Raw genomic sequence first — 22,437 nt, forward strand, 5'->3', positions numbered from 1 at the left:
CGTCATGCTCACCGGTAATTTGAGCAGCCCAACTAATCAATAATGGCATTCGTTGACAACAAATTTCAATTTGGATTATGAACTTTATGAAAAGTAAGCTGATAATATGTAATAACACTATTTCTAAAATACAGGCAAAATTCATTTTTTCCAGGGTTATGGTGAGATCCAGTTTTAGGTTAAATTAGATATGTTGTTGAAAGCTTATATTAATTCAATTCAATTCAGCTGGGGACGGTTTCTCACCAACGCCTTGGGTGGTTCCATGAAATTTCAGAGTAAGATCAGGAGCTTTGAGGATAGATTTGGACTGTAGTTAATGTCAACACACAGTCTGCTACACTGACTCAGGACTACAGTTTGCTTCTGATCACCATCACTGTACCCCGCAACATCGTATATCTGCAATAAATGGACATTCGGTGCAACCCAGATAAGGATGGGTTCCCTCTTAAATCTGGTTCCTCTCAAGGTTTCTTCATTATGCCATCATGGGGAGTTTTTCCTTGCTACAGTCGCCACCGGCTCGATCATCAGGGACAAACATACAATTATAAAGAACATATTCATTTTTTATCACCACATTATCTGTGTAAAGCTGCTTTAAGACAATGTTCATTGTTAAGTGTTATACAAAAAAATTATTTATTGTATTTAGTGTTATTTTATAGACAAGCATAGACAGAATTTTATAAGTTGTTGAATTTGTGCAGGTACACGTCAAACTGTTATGAATTTTGCATTATGTTCATGCTTGTATAGCAAAGAGAAATCCCTAGAGCTTACTTATTTTCCTAATTCTAATAAAAAAGTTAGTGTAGTCTATTTAGCCACAAATGTTAATTTTTTTTCACCACAAGATGTCTCCAGGCTCCAACAATTTCTCCCCGTTTTCCATGTTCCATGTTTCCTTATGAATTTGTGGAGCTAGAAACACATGTAGGCCTCTGAATGCTCAGTATATGCTGGAGCACTGTATGGCTAAAATCTGAATTCATTAATCCTACTTTTATCAGTTTTGTTTATAGGGGCACACTAATACATTTACATTTCAGTGCGGTTGGAAGTACTACATTTAACACTTACCCTTTTGTGTGTTGATTGTTCGTAGCACTACTTTGTACTGCCATCCTTTTATTGTCTGAGCCTGTCTGTTTTTCTAAAAAGAATAGCACTAGACTTCCTGTCCATTGGTCTCTACTGAGGTCAGAGTCTTTGTGTCCCCCTCCTTCTAATCCTATTCAGGAGGATGAAAATGGTGGATATTGTAGCACAGAAAATGCCATCAGAGAGTGACGTTCATGTGGCCCGAAGCTTTCTAACGAAGATTTTGCGAAGTTCAATGAGGTATAGTATTGATGTGACCCACCGGCCAATCCCACCCTTTCCCTGTGCCATCCCATTCATTCCAGATCTGCTCCATGACTTCATTTTCTTTTATTCCCATGATGTCTTCGTCATCCCGTCTCCCAAAATTCTATTTGCAAAAATTCTTTTTGCAGGTTTGCTGTAGTCATCACTGTTGCTCTGTGTGGTAGTTTGTAGACTTTCCTGGGTGTTTCCTTTAGAAGAAAATGTTTTTTAAATGTCGTGAAATAAAGTGTGTCTTATTTATGTGGTTCTTTGTTCAATGTTAGTCTGTGTCCTACTTTTGAGTTAACACACTAATGTAATGTTTGCCTGTTGACTTTTCCATTGCATGCTTTGCAGAAAGAACCGTTTCAAGGGGTATGTTTTAATCAAGTTAATATTTTTGTGTGTTCATTTTTGGGGGTTTTGGGAGAGGTGTGCATCAGAGAATGTTTGGTACATAAGTAAACTTGTTAGTTCAATACTATTAAAAAGATAATTTACTAAGATCAAATACCAACACTGTTCTGATCATGAAGGTAGGTTTTGTTGCAACGGTTATGTCGGTGTCTTGCTTTATAAAACATTTTCCTTACTGATCATTTTTCTCTCTCTCCCTTCTCTGTCCCTCTTCTTTCAGGAAAAATGAGCCCATGAGCAGGCCTCACTCCTGGCATTCCACCAAATTCAATGAGAACCAATCAGATACTGCCAAAATACAGTCCACACCCTCGCCAGTCTGGCAAACAAGATATGATGCAAGGTAAAGAATACTGTGTAAACATATCATTATACCACTTTTAAATCAAGTGGCTTTCTTCCACTGTTATTTTATGCAGTCTTGCCAGTTCAGTGCAGTCAAAAATGTATGCTTATTCCCTTAGTTCCTTTCCTTCGGACCTCACTACTGGTTGGGACCAGCCTAATTTGCGCAGAGTATCTGACCAGTTCAGCTCCTTGGGCAGCATGGATAGTTTAGAGCACGGCTCTTATCCCTATCCACCTGGACGCCTGTCTCCGAGCAAATCTAACGGCAACAGTGTCGAACATTTAGTGGGTGGAAAAAGAGATTCTGCCTATAGTTCCTTTTCAACTAGCTCAGGGACGCCTGATTACACCCTGTCCAGAAGCAACGCAGCTTCCACAGAGAATATGCTGTATAAAGTTAACCAGTGGGACTCGGGCAGTCGGCCTAACCACAGCAGACACAGTCAACACCTAAGTGAAGGGGCCAGACAGGATGACAGAATAGGCCATCTCCAGCTACCTACAGTAAGCACTGGTCGAGAAAGCCCAAGAACAGAGGAGCAGCCAGGCTACCGTCATTCTGCTTCCGGAAGGTCCAGCATTGCGCCTGTTTGGCATGTTCCTGATATGAAGAAGGCTATAGCCCCATCTCCTCCACCACCAGTGCCACCAACACGCAGTGATAGTTTTGCTGCGACCAAGATTCATGAAAAGGGTTTGGTCTCCAGCTACCCTGAGAATGCAGGAATTCATACCCAGATCCAAGGCAAAGGATTAAAAACAGCAACAGAGATGACTGAAAGTAATCAAAGGATTTACCATGCAACTGAATCAGGCCTTGAAACTTGTCAGAACTACAATCCACAAGTTAAAAGAGGCATAATTAATCCATATGCCACCAGTGATTGCTATAATCAACAAATTCTTCTTCCAAACACGAACAAGAAGTACTCGCCCTCTAGCACTGAGCCGTCCTACACTCGCTTGGCCTACCATAAACGTCAGTACAGTGATGAGAGCACTTTTCATGCGCCACCTAGGACCTCGTCTACAGGCAAATCTCAGAGTTTTTATAGCAGCATGCAGGAGTTACCCACCAACAACCATGCACCCCAACATGGCCAGAACCAGATCAGAAGGCACGTTGCATCAATGTCCAGCACTGATCTTGACCAAAGCTCTGACAGGCAAAGCTCCAACCGGTATTACTGTGTCACAGCTCGGCAGCCATCTCAGGGAGGGCCCCAGGCTTCTTTATTTCAGGTGGAGGACAGGAGTGTTAATTCTTTAATGGAAATCAACCAAAGTGGCGGTGATAGAACTTCCATAAGCTCTCAAGGACAGTTTAAGGACAGGTTCCCCACATCTCAGGTTTTACAGCACCCAAATTGCAAAGATAGCAATGGATATTACAGGCAGGTTGACAGCCAGCATCGGGTGTACACAGCCGTTAATAAGTCTTCTTTTGATGATACAACAGCTAAAGAATCAGAGGTCAGTGTAATTCAGAAGAAAAACACTGTGACAAACTCCGATAGCCATTTCACAAAGCACCATGAGCAAGGAAAGACCTCTGAATTTTACCAATTGGGAGAATCCTCCAAAGAACATTTGCCAACTAAAAGTGAGACTGCAGTAAGCCCCCAGAAAACCCCTATGCTGCACTCTCTTTCTAATGACAGTAGTAGATTGAGTGATGTACAAAGTAATATGGGTAATGCTGATGGACGACAGGAATTCATCGATCCCCAGAATGACAGGCAGGTGTGCCGTAGTGACCGTTTTGCCACCACATTGCGAAATGAGATCCAGATGAGGAGAGCTCAGCTTCAGAAGAGCCGAAGTGCAGCAGTCTTGAGTGGGCCGGCTGATCCTGAAGAAGAGCCTTTAGTTTGGAAGTCCACGGATATCTCTTCACCTTCCTCTGATGGTACCTTTACAAGTGCCTACAAAGATCATCTGAAGGAGGCCCAAGCTCGAGTCCTTAAAGCTACCTCTTTCAGGAGGAGGGACTTGGAGCCAGTGCTGCTAGAGCACCCAGGAACTGAACTTCTGTTTTCTACTCACAAGGATACACCATCACTTCCAATTGTCTCAGAGATCCCATCAAGTAAGCCTGCCTCAGGCACAAACCATGTGCTCCGTATATGTGGTCGAAAACGTTTTCCAGTCGAGAAAAAGTTGCGCTCCTACTCCGAGCCTGAAAAAATCAACGAGGTCGGAGTTGATGAGGAGCCAAATCCACAAGATAATGACCTATCGCTAGTAAACAGGTGTAAAGTCTTTGAGACATCCTTAAAACTTGCTTATCGCAAACCCATGTTGAAGCAAAATCTGCAAATATCTGAAGACCCCAGACTGGACCAGCCTGGAGCATTACCTCAGTCTGGACAAGGTGATATCACCAAAAAGGAGAGCGATAGTAAGGCAACAGATGGTGGCTCGAATTCCGCACAGAGACTGGGCACTTTTGCAGAGTATGAGGCGACATGGAACACACAGAGAAAAGCAGATTCCAGGACGTCTGGGAGGTACCACTCAGCCGATAACATCCTTGATCCAGCAGCTGACGAGCGACCTAAGCCGTCCTATTTTCATGAAAGGTCACGCTCCTCTCCCTCAGAGGACTTCTATGGTCAGGTGAGTATTTTCCTTCTGACATTTTTTATATATATATTAATATATATAAAGGCTCATCTGAGTCCCATGCCATATCATAGTGCATTATATATTTTTTTAGATTTATCTCTCTGTTGTGCCCTTTTAGAAAGCGTGTTTACTTTTATAGCTTATTAGACAATGTCAGTGACTAAGTTGTATGAGAATAAAGGCAGAGCCTTAGTCAAACATTAATCCACATCTAAACAAAAAGTCTCACGCCCTTGCAGCAAAAAAAAGTAGCACGTGTCAGCAAAGTCACCCTGTATATGCTAAAGTTAATCTCACTTTGCGACACTAAAGGCACTCTATTATTTGATACAAGACAGACGCATGCATTGATGCATGCCTTAGGAATATTAAAAAAGCTGTATGTACTATGTGCTCTTCAGAACATCCCTGTGCAAGGAAGGAAATCAGCTGAACACTGTCCACCTGAGAGAAAACTCTCCGCTCGTGACAACTCCACTGAGAGGTGGGTAAACATGTTTTTAAACAAACAACAATGTAACGTTCCATCAATTACAGATAACTGTGTTTTGCTTTTTCAGTATGGCAGACTTCTATCGGTTCAGACCCTAAAAATAAAATCTCAAACCTTTTAAAATGGCATTGTAATGTTTTGTAGCTGAATTTTCAATCATGTCTTTCAAGTATTGAAACAGGAAACGTAGTTGCAAACGTAGTTGATTTTGAAATAACACTCAGTCTCATTCTTTGCATATTGTGCTGCTTTGTCAAGTACCCCCGGTTAAAGCTGCCTTAGTATAACAAAGCCAGTAGTATTCTGTTAGACCAAACAGCAGCCCCTTTGTCGACCTCACAGGCATGACTACAGTATAGCTTTGACCCAGCTGTGACAACACAACCATCGTCAGTGCCTGGGGTTTGTGTGAAGAGGACATGACTTTGAGATGTAGGCAGTTGGTTCATTCCTATTGGTTCCAGTGAGAACATAGGGGAAAAAGTTAAATAGATTTATTTACATTATTTAGACAGTCTATAAAATACACTTTCTATTTAGTTCATTCCCATTATATGCATTATACTGCTTAATTGAGTGACTTTCCTTTCATTATATTATACAACTTTAATACAATGCAGCCAATGCACTTTACAGTATACATGTTCTGAAGAGCAGCAGGTGGTAAGTGTTTATCATTATGCATCGTAAGGCTGTGTGAAAGTCTGTGCTGTGTGTGTGTGTGTGTGTGTGTGTGTGTGTGTGTGTGTGTGTGTGTATATTTAGTGAACAATTTCAACACAGGATTCAGTAGGTCGACCTACCTCATCCATAAATCTTCTGAGGTGGTGTGATGAACACGCAGATTTATTTTCTGATTCATCTTTGAAATGTCCCATAACACTTTGCTTTATTATACAGTATATTGTCTAAAGGTTTGTCTCTTAACACTGAGATGCCAAACATTACCATACTGTAATGTAGCAAGAGTTTCGGCAACTAGTTTATCCGTGCTTCCCACATGTACACATCTGCAACTGAGATGCCAAATCTTCATGCCAAACACCAAAGCTCAAAATGTTAAATCTGGTGAAATCTGATGCTCAAAAAAAAATAAATCCACATGGTCCTCTATGGAGTTATCAAAACCATGTGAGACTGTGGAAGGAATAAAAGGCTTTTGTGTGATACTGTGCTGTGCTTATGCATTAATCACGCAGAGAACAGAGTCTGTGCACACTGTTGGGTTTTTTTTTTTTTGGTTTTTTTTTCCACATTTTTTCCTGTACTTTTTTTTTATTGGAAAACTAGTTTCATTCCACACAATCATTGGAATTACTGGAGCTGGAATTAAATTGATGTTCTCAGCTTTCACTTTAAAATACTAAAATACTTATGGAGCTTTTTGTTCAGGAAATTCTGTTGTTTTCTATACTATTTAGTAGAGAATTTGTGTAGGGTTTATACAATTATTGTCTTTGTTGTTTAAGTTATGTATGTATGAATTGCTTTGTACATTATGCTTCGGTGTGCTGATATCTCTGATTCACCTTGATATTATTCTTCAATTTTTTTTCTTTCTGTCTGCATCATCTGTCGGACTTGCAGTCATCTCTTCATTTTCTCTCTCTCCTATGGGTAAATGTAAGGGGTGGTTCACTTTAATTAGCATGTTGCCCACTGAACCAAACATCCATCATCATAAGCTTGTTAAATTGCACCCTATAAAATGATCATGTCTTCTCCTGCCTGTAATTAAGGTGTTGTGAAGAGCATGTTTACCGTTTGTGCTGTCAGCAAGTCGCTTTGAAGCTCACACTGAGCTGTTTAGGTTCACTCGTTCCATTCAACAGCAGCCTTTTATATCATAGATAAAAAATGTATATTACACAGACATCTTATGGGTGCTCTTTTTTTGAGAACCCTACTTTTTTAGTATTATTTTTGAAAAAAGTATATATATTTGAAATATGCATGCAGGTGTGTTTATTTTTTTTTCTTTCACTCATTTGACCTGAAGTGAAAACTTTTACCTTGTTCAAGTGAATCTCGTTTAAACATACTACGCTTTATTCAACTTTGTGCCACACAACCAAACTTGTATGACACAAGTTAGCATGAACCAGGATTAAGCTGCAAGTGGCCCCACCCAGGTAAGCTTAGAGATCCAGTGCTCCAGGAAGCACCTGTCACTGCAGGCAGCCACTATGAGACAGCCCTGGTGAGTGCACTTTGTGTAATAGAGTCTTAATTTCGGAGGATGTTTGTTTGTTTGAGAGAAGCATTCTATGAATTTTACGATCTGCAATAGAGAAGTTTAATAATTCTCCTTGTACTTAAGAAGTGTGAAAGGTGATAACATTGGTGACCGACGCTGTAATCGGATAGTGCGGTTCCTGTCTGTGCGCACTCTGCGATTACAAACCGCCAACCCGCACTTGGTGGCTCATTGCATGCCTATGCACGCTGACGTGAAAAAACACCCATTCTGCTCAGCACGTGTTACATACGCAACAGATTCGTTCGTCTATTCCGCCACTCCGTACGAATGTTTGACTCCAATTCAAGAGGTACATACTGCATATCAAAACTGCACATGCTGTATTTCCAAATTGACATTATTTGCTTTGTTTTCTTACACAGTTACACAGCCTGTGCATGTCTTCGCATGCCTTTGCATGTTTGTTTTTCCCCTTTTTTCTATTCTTCAGTCCAAATGCCACTTTGTCTGTCTCTGGAAAGTCCAGCTGCTACTTGGTCAGGTATTTGAACTGTCTACAGGAGCATGAATTGTGGTCAGGCAGTTGTGTGTGTGTGTGTGTGTGTGTGTGTGTGTGTGTGTGTGTGTGTGTGTGTGCGCCAGCTACAATATTTGTTTTACCTTAGTGGTGAAACTGATCATAGAAATGTTTAGTCTGATTTTTAGCTTCAGCCTCCACGAAGCATGTTGTGTGTCTGAACAGTTCTATATTCTATAAAAGGCTCTGTGACCCACCATTCCTACAGAAAACAGCTCCACAAGAGGCTTGCTGTCCCTTTTTGCTGCCACAACATATAAATCGACAATCACTGACAGCATAAAGAGTAAAAAAAAACCCAACCAAAACAATTGAGACCGAGTGGAGGAAAGCTCTCTGTTGGCTGGTGGCTGCAGGGAAAGAACATTCATTATGCGGATTGTGACAGGCTTGTGGGAGCAGAAATATTCGGGGTATGACAACCAGCCTGGGAGTTACCATGGAGAGATGGTGAAATGTGGGAGAAATGCCTGCTCTCCTATCGATTTACAGCACACAGTGTAGCTTTGTGCGTTAGAAAGGACAATCACATTCCCAGTTCCTGCTTGTGATATGCTGTTGCAGAGTATATATATTGAAATCCTTTTACATATTTTCCCCTTTTAGGTTAAGTGATGGAGAATGCAAGGATTTATTGCCCAAGCTGAACCAGGAACCAGCATCACTTTTATCAGCAGGAGAGTTGGAAAGAAAGGTCCCAGATCCACCAACCACTCCTAAATCTCCCCTCATCCCTTCTGGTCCATCTCAACAGAGTCCATCTTTCCCAGATCATACCATCCTCACTGAAATCTCTTCCAATACAAAGAACAAAGGTTCAATTTCTCTGAGACCTCATCAGACCCGCCAGGACAAGCACAAATGCCCCGAGGCCACTGCTCCTCTGGTCGCCTCACAGGGAGGAACTGGTGTCTCTCACTCGCCCATTAAAGACACTTTAGTCCACGCCCCAATATCCTGGAGGGACCCGGACAATAGTGAGGGCCTAAAAGGAGAGGAGGAGACTCAACTGGAGACCATACCCCTTCCTTCTTTTCCTCCTGCTCCTCCTCCTGAGCCTCCTGCCCACCTGACTCCACCCAGCATGGAAGGGCAGCGTTCACCATCACCTCACTTTGCTCCCCAGAGACTGACTGATAAGCCCCCTGTCTCTGTCTCCCAGCAGGATGAAGCCACAGGAAGGTAAGACATTTTTCCAGATCTTGGTACAAACCACGCTTAATGCAGAAGGATAAGTTGGATCACGGGAAGGTTTTCCACTGACGTGCCGCAGCCGAGTTTGTTTCAGCTGCTCTCTACAAACGGTCACTGGAAGCTCCGCTGATCTTTTAGAGCGGTGATTTAATTACGACCCTGCACATGTTGTGCTCAGTCTCATGCAAGAGGCTTATTCACATACGTCTCTGCTGAAACTATGGCAGTTCATCAGGAATATAGAACGACATAGAATTGTCGGGGGTGGTTTTTTTTTTTTTGGTCTTGGAGCAGCAGTATTTTTCTACTGGCCTTTCAGTGGTCTCTTCAAATCCAAAGGTTGGAGTGTGCTATTATAATGGACATGGCAAGGAACCCTGTTATTTGAAGTCAGGAAGATATATCATTAAAATCTGAATAAATATCATGTATTTTTTATACAGGATTTGTTGTGCTTGTGTAACATGTAGCATCAGATTTTTATATACAGAATATATTTTTCTTTTTCCCTTTTATTCTTAGGAGGTTTGTTTGAGAGGATTCAGTTTGCTTATTGTATAGTGTATTCCACAATACACTGTTAAGGGACCTGAGCTGCATGTATGCAGAAGAGGGTAAATAGGACTTTTTAACTGGCAAGCTTGCGAAGGAACAACCTGGATAGAGAATTAGCTGGTGTATTTGGAGTTCAGCATCACTGTCTGAATAGCAAATGTGTATTTTCAAACCAGAATGTTGCTCATAGAGTATTTTATTTGCAGAAAATGTATCCTTTCAAAACAGTTTTTCAGTTTCAATTTGTTTTTGTCCGATTTCTTCCGTGTTCTGTTTTAGGATGGGCACGGTGATTGACGACAGCACCACTGTGAAAAAAGTGCCCATCAAGATCGTCCACTCGGAAAGCAGTACAGAGAAAGAAAATCGACAGTACCTTCACCCTTCAGCTGAGACCCCTCTCAGCCCACAGCCCACAGTCCTGTCTCTGTCCAGTCTAGGAGCTCCAGAGCAATCCTCTTCTCCATTTTGCACGTATACCCGTCAAAAGGAACAGGAGAATGAATCGATGGGCCCTCAAAACGAGCAGGAGCTGCAAACTGATGTCTCTGGATCCCAGGAGCTACAGGAAGGCCCCTGTGTGGATCAGAGCACTAATGGAGTCTCCTCAGGCAGTCTCAGTGCTTCTTCTCACTTTGAGGAAGATCAGAAGAGAGAAGTGTTGGCAAGGAACATTATAGACAAAGACAAGTCTTTGGCAGACATTTTGGACCAAAGCAATAGGAGGACCACTATGGACCTGATGGAAGGGATTTTCCCAGAAGGAGAGCAGCTAGTTGATCAAGCACACCAACGCAGGAGAGCTGCACCCAGACTTTCTTCCTCACGGAACTCAGAAGAGAGGTCAGGCTTTTTTAGTCTTGGTTTTATATATATATATATATATATATATATATATATATATATATATATATATATATATATATATATATATATATAGTGCTGGTGGTGGTCTTTGTGTTTACACAGGAGTAATGTGGCCCCCTGGTGACTGAATTTAGAATGTCAATTTCATATTTCCAGATGAAGAATTTTTTGTTTTTGATTTGTGTAAATGATTCAACTATATGATCATTTCTGTTAAGTTTACACAGTCATGTCTGTTTATACACAAGACAAAATATTTTTTTTTATGGATAAAAACAATGATTATCATTATTAACTCATACAATGCTAATACCATCACCATTTTCTCAGGAGGGAAGAGGACAGCGTGGCTGCGGCGGCGGCCGCTGCAGCAGCTGCTCTAGTGACCAGCTCGGCTTATTACAGCACATCAGCTCCCAAAGCAGAGCTACTTATTAAAATGAAGGACATGCAGGAGCAGAGTGTAGAACCTGAATCTGAAGAGGAGCTGGAGGAGGAAAACGATACCGAGCTCGCCAACAAGAAGGTAATGCGCCTTTATAGTGCCCATTAACCTGATTCACCACAATAATATATTCAAACGACCAGTAACTGGAAATCTGTACATTCATCACAATTTCTTTGCATTTTATTTATTTTGAAACCGTTAATGATTGTATTTTATCTTATATGTATAGAATAAAGAAATGCTGCTTTCAAGAACAGACCCCTGTGTGTAAAAAAATATATATATATCTTTTCATCAGGCTTGGTACATCTTAGAAACTTAAATCACCAACTTAATTTGCAGGGGAATTCGGAGAGCACTATTGTAGGAGATTTCGACGTTCACGCAACACTTCTATTTTTACTTGCAGCACGAGCTGATTGAGAGCCTGAGCAAGAAGCTGCAGGTACTACGTGAGGCACGTGAAAGTCTTCAGGAGGACATGCAGGACAACAATGCTCTGGGCGAGGAGGTTGAGGCCACTGTGCAGGCCATCTGCAAACCCAACGAGCTGGACAAATTCCGCATGTTCGTCGGGGACCTGGACAAAGTGGTCAGCTTGCTTCTGTCTCTGTCTGGACGACTGGCACGTGTAGAAAACGCACTCAACAGCCTAGAAGAGGATGCACCACTCGAGGAGAGGGTGAGGAGACAAACAACTGATATAAGAATTATTCATATAAAGACCTGAATGAGCTAGATAAACTTTAACATACTGATCATTGACCATCATTAAAAGAACTGCACAGCATGACAATTGTTAGCTGAACATAGTGGGATTTTATTATTTCTTTTGCAAATATGCATTAATTATCAGGGTGACACTTATAAAGACATTCTGATTGACTAGTAATAGACATTCAGACTTGCACCGACCAGGTATAAACTTATGAAGTTGTGACATTAATAATGGTGAAGTGAATAACACTGATGATCTCATCATCATGACACCTGCTAGTGGGTGGGATTTATTAGGCAGCAAGTGAACATTTTTCCTCAAATTTTATTTAAGTGAGTTTGACAATTGTGATGGCTGGACGACTGGGTCAGAGCATCTCCAAAACTGCAGCTCTTGTGGGATGTTCCTGGTCTGCAGAGGGTCAGTATCTATCAAACGTGGTCTAAGGAAGGAACAGTGGTGAACCGGCGACAGGGTCATGGGCGGCCACGGCTCATGTGGAGCGAAGGCTGACCCGTGTGGTCCGATCCAGACCAGACAAGCCACTGTAGCTCAGACTGCTGTTAAGTAAATGCTGTTAATGTTCATGTCAGGACTGTTTTGGCAGCAAAATAAGGCACAATATTAGGCAGGTGGTCATAATGTTATGCCTGATCAGTGTAGAGTATCAGCATCCTGATCAGCATCCTGATCCTTCATCTGTTACTTTTTTCAGCGCACGTTGATGGAGAAGCGCAAGCTGTTAATCCGGCAGCACGAGGACGCCAAGGAGCTTAAGGACAACCTGGACAGACGAGAACGAGTGGTCTACGACATCCTGTCCAGCTACCTGCAGGAGGAGAACCTGGCCGACTACGAGCACTTCGTCAAGATGAAGTCGGCCCTCATCATTGAACAGCGTAAACTGGAGGATAAGATCAAACTCGGCGAGGAGCAGCTCAAGTGTCTGATGGACAGTTTGCCCCCAGACCAGAAGTCACATTTTTGAGAAATGGCAAACGGACTGAACACTTGAAAGACTTAACACTGCGTCACAATTTCACGGTGCTGAGACCGTGATGCTGCCAGTGTTTTTCAGAAAGCTCTCGCTTAATGTTTGTGAACAGAGCTGCACCACTTTTTTGACTGCTTTAGAACCACACCCAACTTTGGGCTGCACCATTGCCGTTCAATCCTGTGTGATTATTGTGATTTATAATCAATGCTGTACTTGATGAGATGAAAATTTCAAAGCTCTTACCGTAGTTTATCTGATGTATTATCCCAAGCTTGTCCCAGTTACTCTATAATTATCCAGTGCTACTGTAATTTTGCTTTTTGACCACTAGAAGGCGGTGGAAGATGGTCACATTTGCCTCGACCACATGGTACAACCAATTTTCCACTTATCCCTTACACTAGCATACACATAGAAGACCCTAACATGACCATTTACAGCTCTATTCATAACCCTTCTCTCATATTTAACTTTCTATCTGTGATTATCTCGCTTTTCACTCTGGTGCATTGTTTTATTGGCATCAGACTTTGCCCTTGTTATGTCTAAAACAATTAAATGTTGTTTTTAGTAATTTATTGTAGACTTTTAAATCTGTAAATAAGACTAGACTGTGAGAGTATTTACCCTTTCACTTTGCTTGATCTTAGCCAGAAAAATTCCTTTTTAGCTTACATGCATTTTACAAAAGAAATGTGGTTATATCCAGTGAAGTGTAATGTTGGAATTAGAACCACTTCTCCACCTGCTTTTTGTAAAGTATTTCAGAGACTACCTGAGCAAAACAATATTCTCACTGAACATTTTGTCTATAAAGCTTGTCTATAAAACACTGCCTTTCACTCAGTGGTGTCTCTTGAGTGATGCTTTGTACCATACAGAACATATTTCAGCTTGGTATTTTGAAGCCTGCAGCACTAATGATGTTTAAATAGCAGTCTCACATGACTGGTGAAGTGTCTTACTGAACTAAATGCAAGTCTAAGCTTTTCTACCTACTGCACTACTTATTGCAGTTTTGTGTATTTAAAATGTCTTCGTTCTATACAAAAAAAGTCTCCCAGCATAAAAAAAGGAAGGTGTTTAGCACAGTGCTGATAAATTCTCAACTCTATAAGAGCAGCTCTGACAGCAGTTCAACACCAGGTGGCATCATTTAGATTTTTAAACACCATGCTGTTGTGTTTTCTCATTTTTCTTTCCTTCCTCTGAACCAGAACACTGAATATCACCAGTTAAGGAAAACTTTCACCTTTGTAAATAAGACTAGACTGTACTAGTATTTAACCTTTTACTTGCTTGATTTTACGTACCTGCCTTCCTCTCAACCAGAACACTGAATATCACCAGTTCAGGAAGACTTTTATATCTGGCATGAGCGTATCCGTTTAGACAAGTGAGCCACACCAAAACTTTGTTAATAATGTGTACGGTTTTGGGATATTGCATTAAAAACATCATAGCATTTTCAATACAGGATCACACCCAGTGTTCCTGGGATAGGTTGAAGATCCAGGATACTAAGAAGGAACATTCATTCTTACAGTACAGTTTTATTATTGAAAATAAATAACTTTGGGGGGGGGAAATCACTATACCTGCAAAATGTTACTTTTATGCTTTTTATGCTACATTTTATCGATATCTGAATTGCGTCATCATAATGCTTGACCCTAACGATGCAGTTTCTTTAATGCAGTGATATCAAAATGTTCTGCATCTGTCCCTTTCAGAAGATGGCTTGCTTTGTATACAGTATGTGATGTAGGCTTAAGATCTATGGGTCCGTGTGTGCAGTGCAGGGATTGATACAGGTTCTAGACGGGTGGATTTCAGGAAGGTCTTATACGTATCTACATCTTGATCCAACCAGAAAAAAAAAAAAACACAAAAAGGAAACTAATATAACAGTAACATGGTCCTAGCAGAACATTTCTGATATAAAAGCAACTACAAATTTTTGTCAATCAATTCTTATTGAATTTTTAATTAATGGCAAATACATGGTTAATGTGTGCATCTATTTGTTGTATATATCCAATAACCAAATGCACTATATGGACGAAAGGTTTGTGGACACCTGAGCATAAAATTTATATATATAAAAAAAAGAAATGTAACATTCTATTCCACAATCAGTCCTCATTTGATGTTATAAAACCTCCATTCTTCTGGGAAGATGTGTTTCGCCAGATTTTGGAGTGTACCTGTGGCGATTTGTGACCATTCAGCCACAAGTGCATTAGTAAAGTCCTGATGGGAGATTCCAAATCATCCCAAAGATTTTTAATAGGGCTGAGGTCAGAGCTCTATAGCAGCATAATCATCATCATCTACTCCATGTAAACCATCTTCATGGAGTTTCATGCTGGAACAGGATTGGGTTTCCCATTTCAAGTGAAGGGAAAATGTAATGCTGTTGCATCCAGGCTTTCTATACATTTGTGTGCCTCTACCTTTCTGCCAAAAGTTTGGGGAAGAACCACAAACAGCTTGTTGGTTTATAAGTGTTTTGTATATGTGTCATGGTTGTTGGTGTAAGATCACTCATGCGATTTTCCTACACTACAGAATCATGTGAAAAACAAAAAACATTCAGTGAAAGGCCAATGCATCTTGGTGAATGATTTGAGAGACATGACATAGAGTTTAAGGTGTTGACATGGGCTCCAAAATCCCCTAAATCTTAATTTGATTGAACATCTGTGGGCTGTGATGGAGAAACAAGTCTGATCTAAAGACTTTACAACTTAGGACTTGAAGGATGCTGCTAATGTCCTGATGCTGAGTTCCACCACACACATTCAGAGTCTTAATTTGTGTGTGCATCAAGAGCTGTTTTAGCAACACAGGGGAACCTACACATTATGCAGCAGGAGGTAATAATGTTTCGCTGTTTGGTCTGAAAAGTAGCACATGTCCTGATTCGGAGATAAACCACTTTTTTGTTGTTTTGGATTCATGAAAAGTTGTCCTGGAACACCAGCTCCAGTTGTGTCCCACCTCATGAAGATTCTGGACCTTCAAAGTGTAGATGCTGACCCTGCAGACATCCCAAACCATCTAGAGATGTACAGTATTGTTCAAAATAATAGCAGTACAATGTGACTAACCAGAATAATCCAGGTTTTTAGTATATTTTTTATTGCTACGTGGCAAACAAGTTACCAGTAGGTGCAGTAGATTCTCAGAAAACAAACAAGACCCAGCATTCATGATATGCACGCTCGTAAGACTGTGCAATTGGGCAATTAGTTGAAAGGGGTGTGTTAAAAAAAATAGCAGTGTGGCATTCAAACACTGAGGTCATCAATTTTGTGAAAAAACAGGTGTGAATCAGGTGGTCCCTATTTAAGGATGAAGCCAGCACTTGTTGAACATGCATTTGAAAGCCTGAGGAAAAGGGTCGTTCAAGACATTGTTCAGAAGAACAGCGTACTTTGATTAAAAAGTTGATTGGAGAGGGGAAAACCTATAAAGAGGTGCAAAACATTATAGGCTGTTCAGCTAAAATGATCTCCAATGCCTTAAAATGGAGAGCAAAACCAGAGAGACGTGGAAGAAAACGGAAGACAACCATCAAAATGGATCGAAGAATAACCAGAATGGCAAAGGCTCAGCCAATGATCAGCTCCAGGATGATCAAAGACAGTCTGGAGTTACCTGTAAGTACTGTGACAGTTAGAAGACGTCTGAGTGAAGCTAATCTATTTTCAAGAATCCCCCGCAAAGTCCCTCTGTTAAAAAAAGGCATGTGCAGAAGAGGTTACAATTTGCCAAAGAACACATCAACTGGCCTAAAGAGAAATGGAGGAACATTTTGTGGACTGATGAGAGTAAAATTGTTCTTTTTGGGTCCAAGGGCCACAGACAGTTTGTGAGACGACCCCCAAACTCTAAATTCAAGCCACAGTACACAGTGAAGACAGTGAAGCATGGTGGTGCAAGCATCATGATATGGGCATGTTTCTCCTACTATGGTGTTGGGCCTATTTGTCGCATACCAGGGATCATGGATCAGTTTGCATATGTCAAAATACTTGAAGAGGTCATGTTGCCTTATGCTGAAGAGGACATGCCCTTGAAATGGTTGTTTCAACAAGACAATGACCCCAAACACACTAGTAAACGAGCAAAGTCTTGGTTCCAAACCAACAAAATTATTGTTATGGAATGGCCAGCCCAATCCCCGGACCTTAATCCAATCGAGAACTTGTGGGGTGATATCAAAAATGCTGTTTCTGAAGCAAAACCAAGAAATGTAAATGAATTGTGGAATGTTGTTAAAGAATCATGGAGTGGAATAACAGCTGAGAGGTGCCACAAGTTGGTTGACTCCATGCCACACAGATGTGAAGCAGTTTTAAAAAACTGTGGTCATACAACTAAATATTAGTTTAGTGATTCACAGGATTGCTAAATCCTAGAAACAAAAATGTTTGTACAAAATAGTTTTGAGTTTGTACAGTCAACGGCATACACTGCTATTTTTTTTAACACACCCCTTTCAACGAATTGCCCAATTGCACAGCCTTAAGAGCGTGCATATCATGAATGCTGGGTCTTGTTTGTTTTCTGAGAATCTACTGCACCAACTGGTAACTTGTTTGCCACGTAGCAATAAAAAATATACTAAAAACCTGGATTATTCTGGTTAGTCACATTGTATTGCTATTATTTTGAACAATACTGTACCAGCACCCTTTGGATCCCACTTTATGTAGAGTTTTGACATTGGACTTCTTTGAACATTTAAAGGCTCTGGCAAGAAGGAGTTGGTGTTGGATCTATTGATGATGAACTGATGAGTTGCTCAGTAGCTCCTGTCAACTGATTATAAGACTGTAGAAAGGACATTACTCATAATCACACACTCTAGTGCTCATGTTAGTTTTCTCTCTCCAGGGTTTTGTATTGTTTTTAAGATTTAGAATCACACTCTTGATGTCACCCAAATGAGGATGGGTTCCCCTTTTGAGTCTGGTTCCTCTCAAGGTTTCTTCCTCATAACATCTAAGTGAGTTTTTCCTTGCCACATTCACCCCAGGCTGCTCATCAGGAATAAACCCACATCATTTCCTATAGTAAAATCTTGTGTTCTATAATTCTTATGTTCTGTAAAGCTGTTCCACAATGTTCGTTGTGAAACACGCTATAAATGAAAACTCACTTTCAAAACATAAACCAGGCCTGTAATTTAGTATAATTAGATTTTCCCAAACTGACTGGATCCATATTTTCAGTAATGTTTGTTTGTACCATATGTGTACCATGAATGAGGTTTATTAGAAATGAAGCGGTCATGGGAGGAAAAGGGTAGAGGTGGAGAGTTGATTATATACATAGATACAATACCTTCACCACAATGATAATATTCGGAAGTGTGTGTGTGTGTGTGTGTGTGTGTGTGTGTGTGTGTGTGTGTGTGTGTGTGTGTGTGTGAGGGAGTTTGGGGAACTTTTAAAGATTTCCCAGAAGTGGCAGTTAAAGAAGCCCTAAAAGTTTTAGATTTCACACTTTGAGCCTTGTATGCAGCAAAAAAGTGTAAGCCCTTTAGCGCTGTCTTTCTGAGTCCTATATTACAAATTAATTACCATGTAGCTACGTATACTGCTTCTATAAATCAGGGAAGATATAAAATCACAGATTATGTTGTATATTGTATTTAAATGATTTTTAAAAAGGATGCACTCAGACTTTGGGTGATTTCAGAGAGAGTATTAGCCACATTGTAGAAAGTTATTGTTGTGAATTAAAAAACTTGCTTTGTGTTAGTCTTGCAAAATTAAGCATAAATGAAAAAAATAAATAACAATGGTGTTGCATCACTGTCAAGGTTGCCAAATACCTCAAATAAGGCAATTAAATAGATCATTATTTGTGCTAAACATTTTGTCAATGAGAGTTAGCATGATCTTTAGGAGACTGGGACAAGAAGCCCAGAGTTGTAGGGAAAAAGTTCCAAAAAAAATCTCCCAGCACTGCTCCAGACATATGATTTTATCAGACCAGTAACCTGTGTATCAATTACGTAGATTGCATCACTTCTATTTCAGTTAAGTTCAAAGTATAAAGTGCTTAAAATATGTATGCTAAACAATGCAATTGAAGAACATTACATACAAGACACACTGGAGAACTTTTTACTGTTTATAAAATCATGACAATAATAAAAGTGTATTGTTAAATGTCTAAAAAAGACATTACATGAAAAATAAGACAAGAGAAAACTATCCAAATGAAGGAATAGGAGTGAACAATTCCTTGCCTGCTTAGCTTTATTGGATCTGATTAATCATTAACTACACTTCTAATCTTCTCACGCTAAGTCAGATCTGCGTGACTTAAGTTCACTTACAGTTCAGCATCGCCTGGGACGTGTTCTGTGGTTCAAGTTTTTGTCACTTCAGACCTTGCTGAGGTAAAGGTCTTCTTTATTGTATTTTGAATATATATATATATTTTTTATACATTTTAGTATTCTTTTGATTAGGTTTTAGCAAAACAAAGAAGAAGCTGTTTCATTTACACACTGTAGTCATGTGGGATTATTGTCAAATTAGTTTCTGTGATTTGACATATGATTTTTACCATGTATATTGTGGCTCCTGAAATGAACGTGTCTTGCAGGGAAAAAAGGCAGTACAGCTAAAAGCATTTAGTTAAAAACAAACTCAATTTGAATCCTGTGAAAGAAAATGTTAGATAGTGTGGACAGAGCTTTATTGTGAACAGATAAATAAACATTGCATCTTTTGTCATACTTGATCATTTCTTTTACATGGCAAAAAATTTATAGATAGATAGATAGATAGATAGATAGATAGATAGATAGATAGATAGATAGATAGATAGATAGATAGATAGATAGATAGATAGATAGATAGATAGATAGATAGATAGATAGATAGATAGATAGTGGCTAACCTTTCTCTTTATGTTTAAAAAGCAAGTTTGCACCAGAATTTTAACCAGAAATCTCAACATTTTCACACATATTACAAATTATTTATATGTATTGGGCTTGTTTGTAGGTAGCCTAATGAGAGAACGTTCCAGAAGGCTGCATGCATCATCATTCCAGACGACACTAACTGAGTTCTGGTGTCTATGTACGTGAATGATGAGCTACCTGGCCCACACGGCCCACTGGCAGTTCTTTGGTTTAGTACTGGCAGTTCTGGGATTGATCCTGACAGTTGCCACCAGCGGAGTGGATGACTGGAGAGTGTGGTATGTTGATGATGTGTCTGTCATCACCTCTGGCACTGCCTGGGTTGGCATCTGGAGGGCTTGTTTTTACAGCACCGTCCTTGACACGGCCGAGTTTTGCCGAAGAATAAGTCTCACAGACTCATTTGTTCCTCCGGAGATTGCTGCAGCACAGGTCCTTTGTATGGCAGCAATCCTGGTGGGAATCACTGCAAACCTTGTTGCGGGATACGCCGTAAGACGCGCCTACTTCAACATAGATGGGCACATCAGACGTTTCTTCTGGTCCGCAGGTGCTCTGTATTTCCTCACTGCAACGTGCTCGCTGATTCCTGTTTTTTGGAACATGAGTTCGGTGCTGAAGAATCGCACGATTGATTTCCCGCCAGAGTTTCTGCTACCTCCAGCACCATATAAACAGGAGTTGGGCCTTGGTATCATAACAGGAACTGGCTCATCTGTGCTACTTATTTTAAGCGGGCTGCTCTTCCTGTCCTACAGGCAAACGAGTAAACCTAGAAAACAGAATGCTGAACGAACTGAAAAGAAAAACCAAGCTGGCACAAACATAAGAACTGCTGCCTTACATGCTAATAGAGTGAGAGAAGGGACAGATAATTCTGCTTTGACTGTAGAAGACAAGCTGTAATGTAAAATCATTTCTGGACAAATTAATCTGGATTAGTTTTTTTCTAATTTGCATAATTTGCAAACCCATGCAACGTAATACTGTATAAAAATGTGCGCCTCACATTACAAAAGCAATTCAGATTTGATTTTACTCTGTCGCTCATATTTGGTATAGTTTATATTGTGTGAAATGTGCTCTTGACCTTGTTTTCATTCATGTTTGATCCATAATCTAGATCCTATATACAGTAAACAGGATTATGGGTTAGACATGCAATTCACACATTATGTCTTGCAGCTGATGTACACTATATGGACAAAATAAGATTTATATGTGCTATTTAAACAGCCTATTCGACACATAATACCCATTTGCTGTAATAATAAACTCTGGGAAGGATTTTCACTAGATTTTGGAGTGTTCTTGTGGAGATTTGTGCTCATTCAGCTGCAAGGGCATTAGTAAAGTCAGGTCATGATATAGGGTAAGGAGAGAACAGCCAGCATTCCAATTCAACCCAAAGGTGTTCAATAGGCTTGTGGTTAAAACTTTTTAGAAGGCCACTTAAGACTTCAACCCATGTAAAGCATATCTTAATTGAGATCGCTTTATGCACAGGTGCAATGCCATGCTAACAATTAGTGATAACAATAAGTTGATTCATAGTTGTTCAAAAATATTTACTTAAAATGTAACTATAAACAGAAAAAAATTGTGTCATTTGAAAGAAAAAAAAAGGACAAATGGTCAATTAATGTAGTATAAGATCAATACCAATTAGTTCAATTTGAAAATAATCAATGTTGCAATGGGAACAGCAAACCTGCTTAGTGTAGTCAGTTTAGGAGCATAGTGTTTATGAGAACAGCAAGCAAAGCTCATGGAAATGATCGAATCTCAACGCTCATGGATACAGTGATGGAAAGTAACTCATTGTATAGAAGAATGGGGATAATATTTACAGTATAGTACAGGTTCATGCTCCCTTAGAGAGAAAGTATGTTTCAAAAATTAATGCATAACATAGCAAAATTTTGCTAGCTGAAATAGTTTTTTGTGTTTTTTTTGTCTTTGGCAGGATAGACTTTTTGTGGATACTAACCCTGGCAAATAGTGTATATAGTCCACAATTAGCTTTCAACACAGGTGCAGAATAGCCATTGTGGCTCATGGTTTTAAGTCCCAACATCACTAAGTTGCCCACTTGTCCAAGGCCTTAACTCTATTCTCTATAGGGGTGCTGTATCATGGCTCACACAATCCTTTCAACAAGCTGGGATATGTGCAGAAAGTATCTTCACTTTGGTGTCATATATATATATATATATATATATATATATATATATATATATATATATATATATATATATATATATATATATACACAAAATCAAGGCTTCTTCATTTCCAAGAGGCCTGAGATCTTCATATGTTGTAACAACACTCCCCTGTTAAAATTGAGCACTTCATATAAAAGAGCATGCAATGGCACTGTATTAAAGGTTGCCTCACTTTCTATGACTTATATTTCAATCCAATATTAGTCTTCATTCTGTACATGACAACCCTTTGTGCAATCGTTTATAGTCGTCATAATCTGGCTGTTTACCAGGTTACCACCTATTGTAAAGTAATTGCAGAATAGATTTTAGATTAATTGTAATACATGTTTATTTCTTATCTGTAGACATGTTTGCACAAGGGTACTTTTATAATATAAATATCAGAAGCTTGTTTCAGGGTTTGTTTTCTCAGCTCACTTATCTCTGTCTTCATTGCCAACTTTTGCTTACTATCAT

The 22,437-nt window shown here is 39.9% G+C and overlaps 2 protein-coding genes across 7 annotated transcripts in view; both read left to right on the plus strand.

Annotated features, from left to right (window-relative positions):
- Positions 1-13,641, plus strand: part of shroom2a (shroom family member 2a) — a 45,792-nt gene extending 32,151 nt beyond the window's left edge. For 2 of the 6 annotated variants that reach the window (XM_046847322.1, XM_046847351.1), the window contains 10 exons: positions 1,246-1,347; positions 1,711-1,728; positions 1,991-2,113; positions 2,235-4,737; positions 5,148-5,230; positions 8,623-9,198; positions 10,045-10,608; positions 10,963-11,158; positions 11,490-11,762; positions 12,514-13,641. In XM_046847322.1, the coding sequence (XP_046703278.1) occupies positions 1,246-1,347; positions 1,711-1,728; positions 1,991-2,113; positions 2,235-4,737; positions 5,148-5,230; positions 8,623-9,198; positions 10,045-10,608; positions 10,963-11,158; positions 11,490-11,762; positions 12,514-12,786 (4,711 nt within the window). In that variant the 3' untranslated portion in view covers positions 12,787-13,641. Of the gene's footprint in view, positions 1-1,245; positions 1,348-1,710; positions 1,729-1,990; positions 2,114-2,234; positions 4,738-5,147; positions 5,231-5,972; positions 7,440-8,622; positions 9,199-10,044; positions 10,609-10,962; positions 11,159-11,489; positions 11,763-12,513 lie in introns of those variants that run through there. The other 4 variants (XM_046847332.1, XM_046847358.1, XM_046847341.1 and 1 more) reach the window with 3 other exon arrangements.
- Positions 13,642-19,138: 5,497 nt separating this feature from the next.
- Positions 19,139-21,883, plus strand: cldn34a (claudin 34a). Its single transcript, XM_046855588.1, has 2 exons — positions 19,139-19,216; positions 19,830-21,883. Exon 2 carries the CDS (start codon positions 19,916-19,918, stop codon positions 20,654-20,656), a length of 741 nt encoding a protein of 246 aa, XP_046711544.1. The 5' UTR covers positions 19,139-19,216; positions 19,830-19,915; the 3' UTR covers positions 20,657-21,883.
- Positions 21,884-22,437: the final 554 nt, after the last annotated feature.

This window comes from Silurus meridionalis, chromosome 1, assembly GCF_014805685.1.
Source record: "Silurus meridionalis isolate SWU-2019-XX chromosome 1, ASM1480568v1, whole genome shotgun sequence".
Lineage (NCBI taxonomy): Eukaryota > Metazoa > Chordata > Actinopteri > Siluriformes > Siluridae > Silurus > Silurus meridionalis.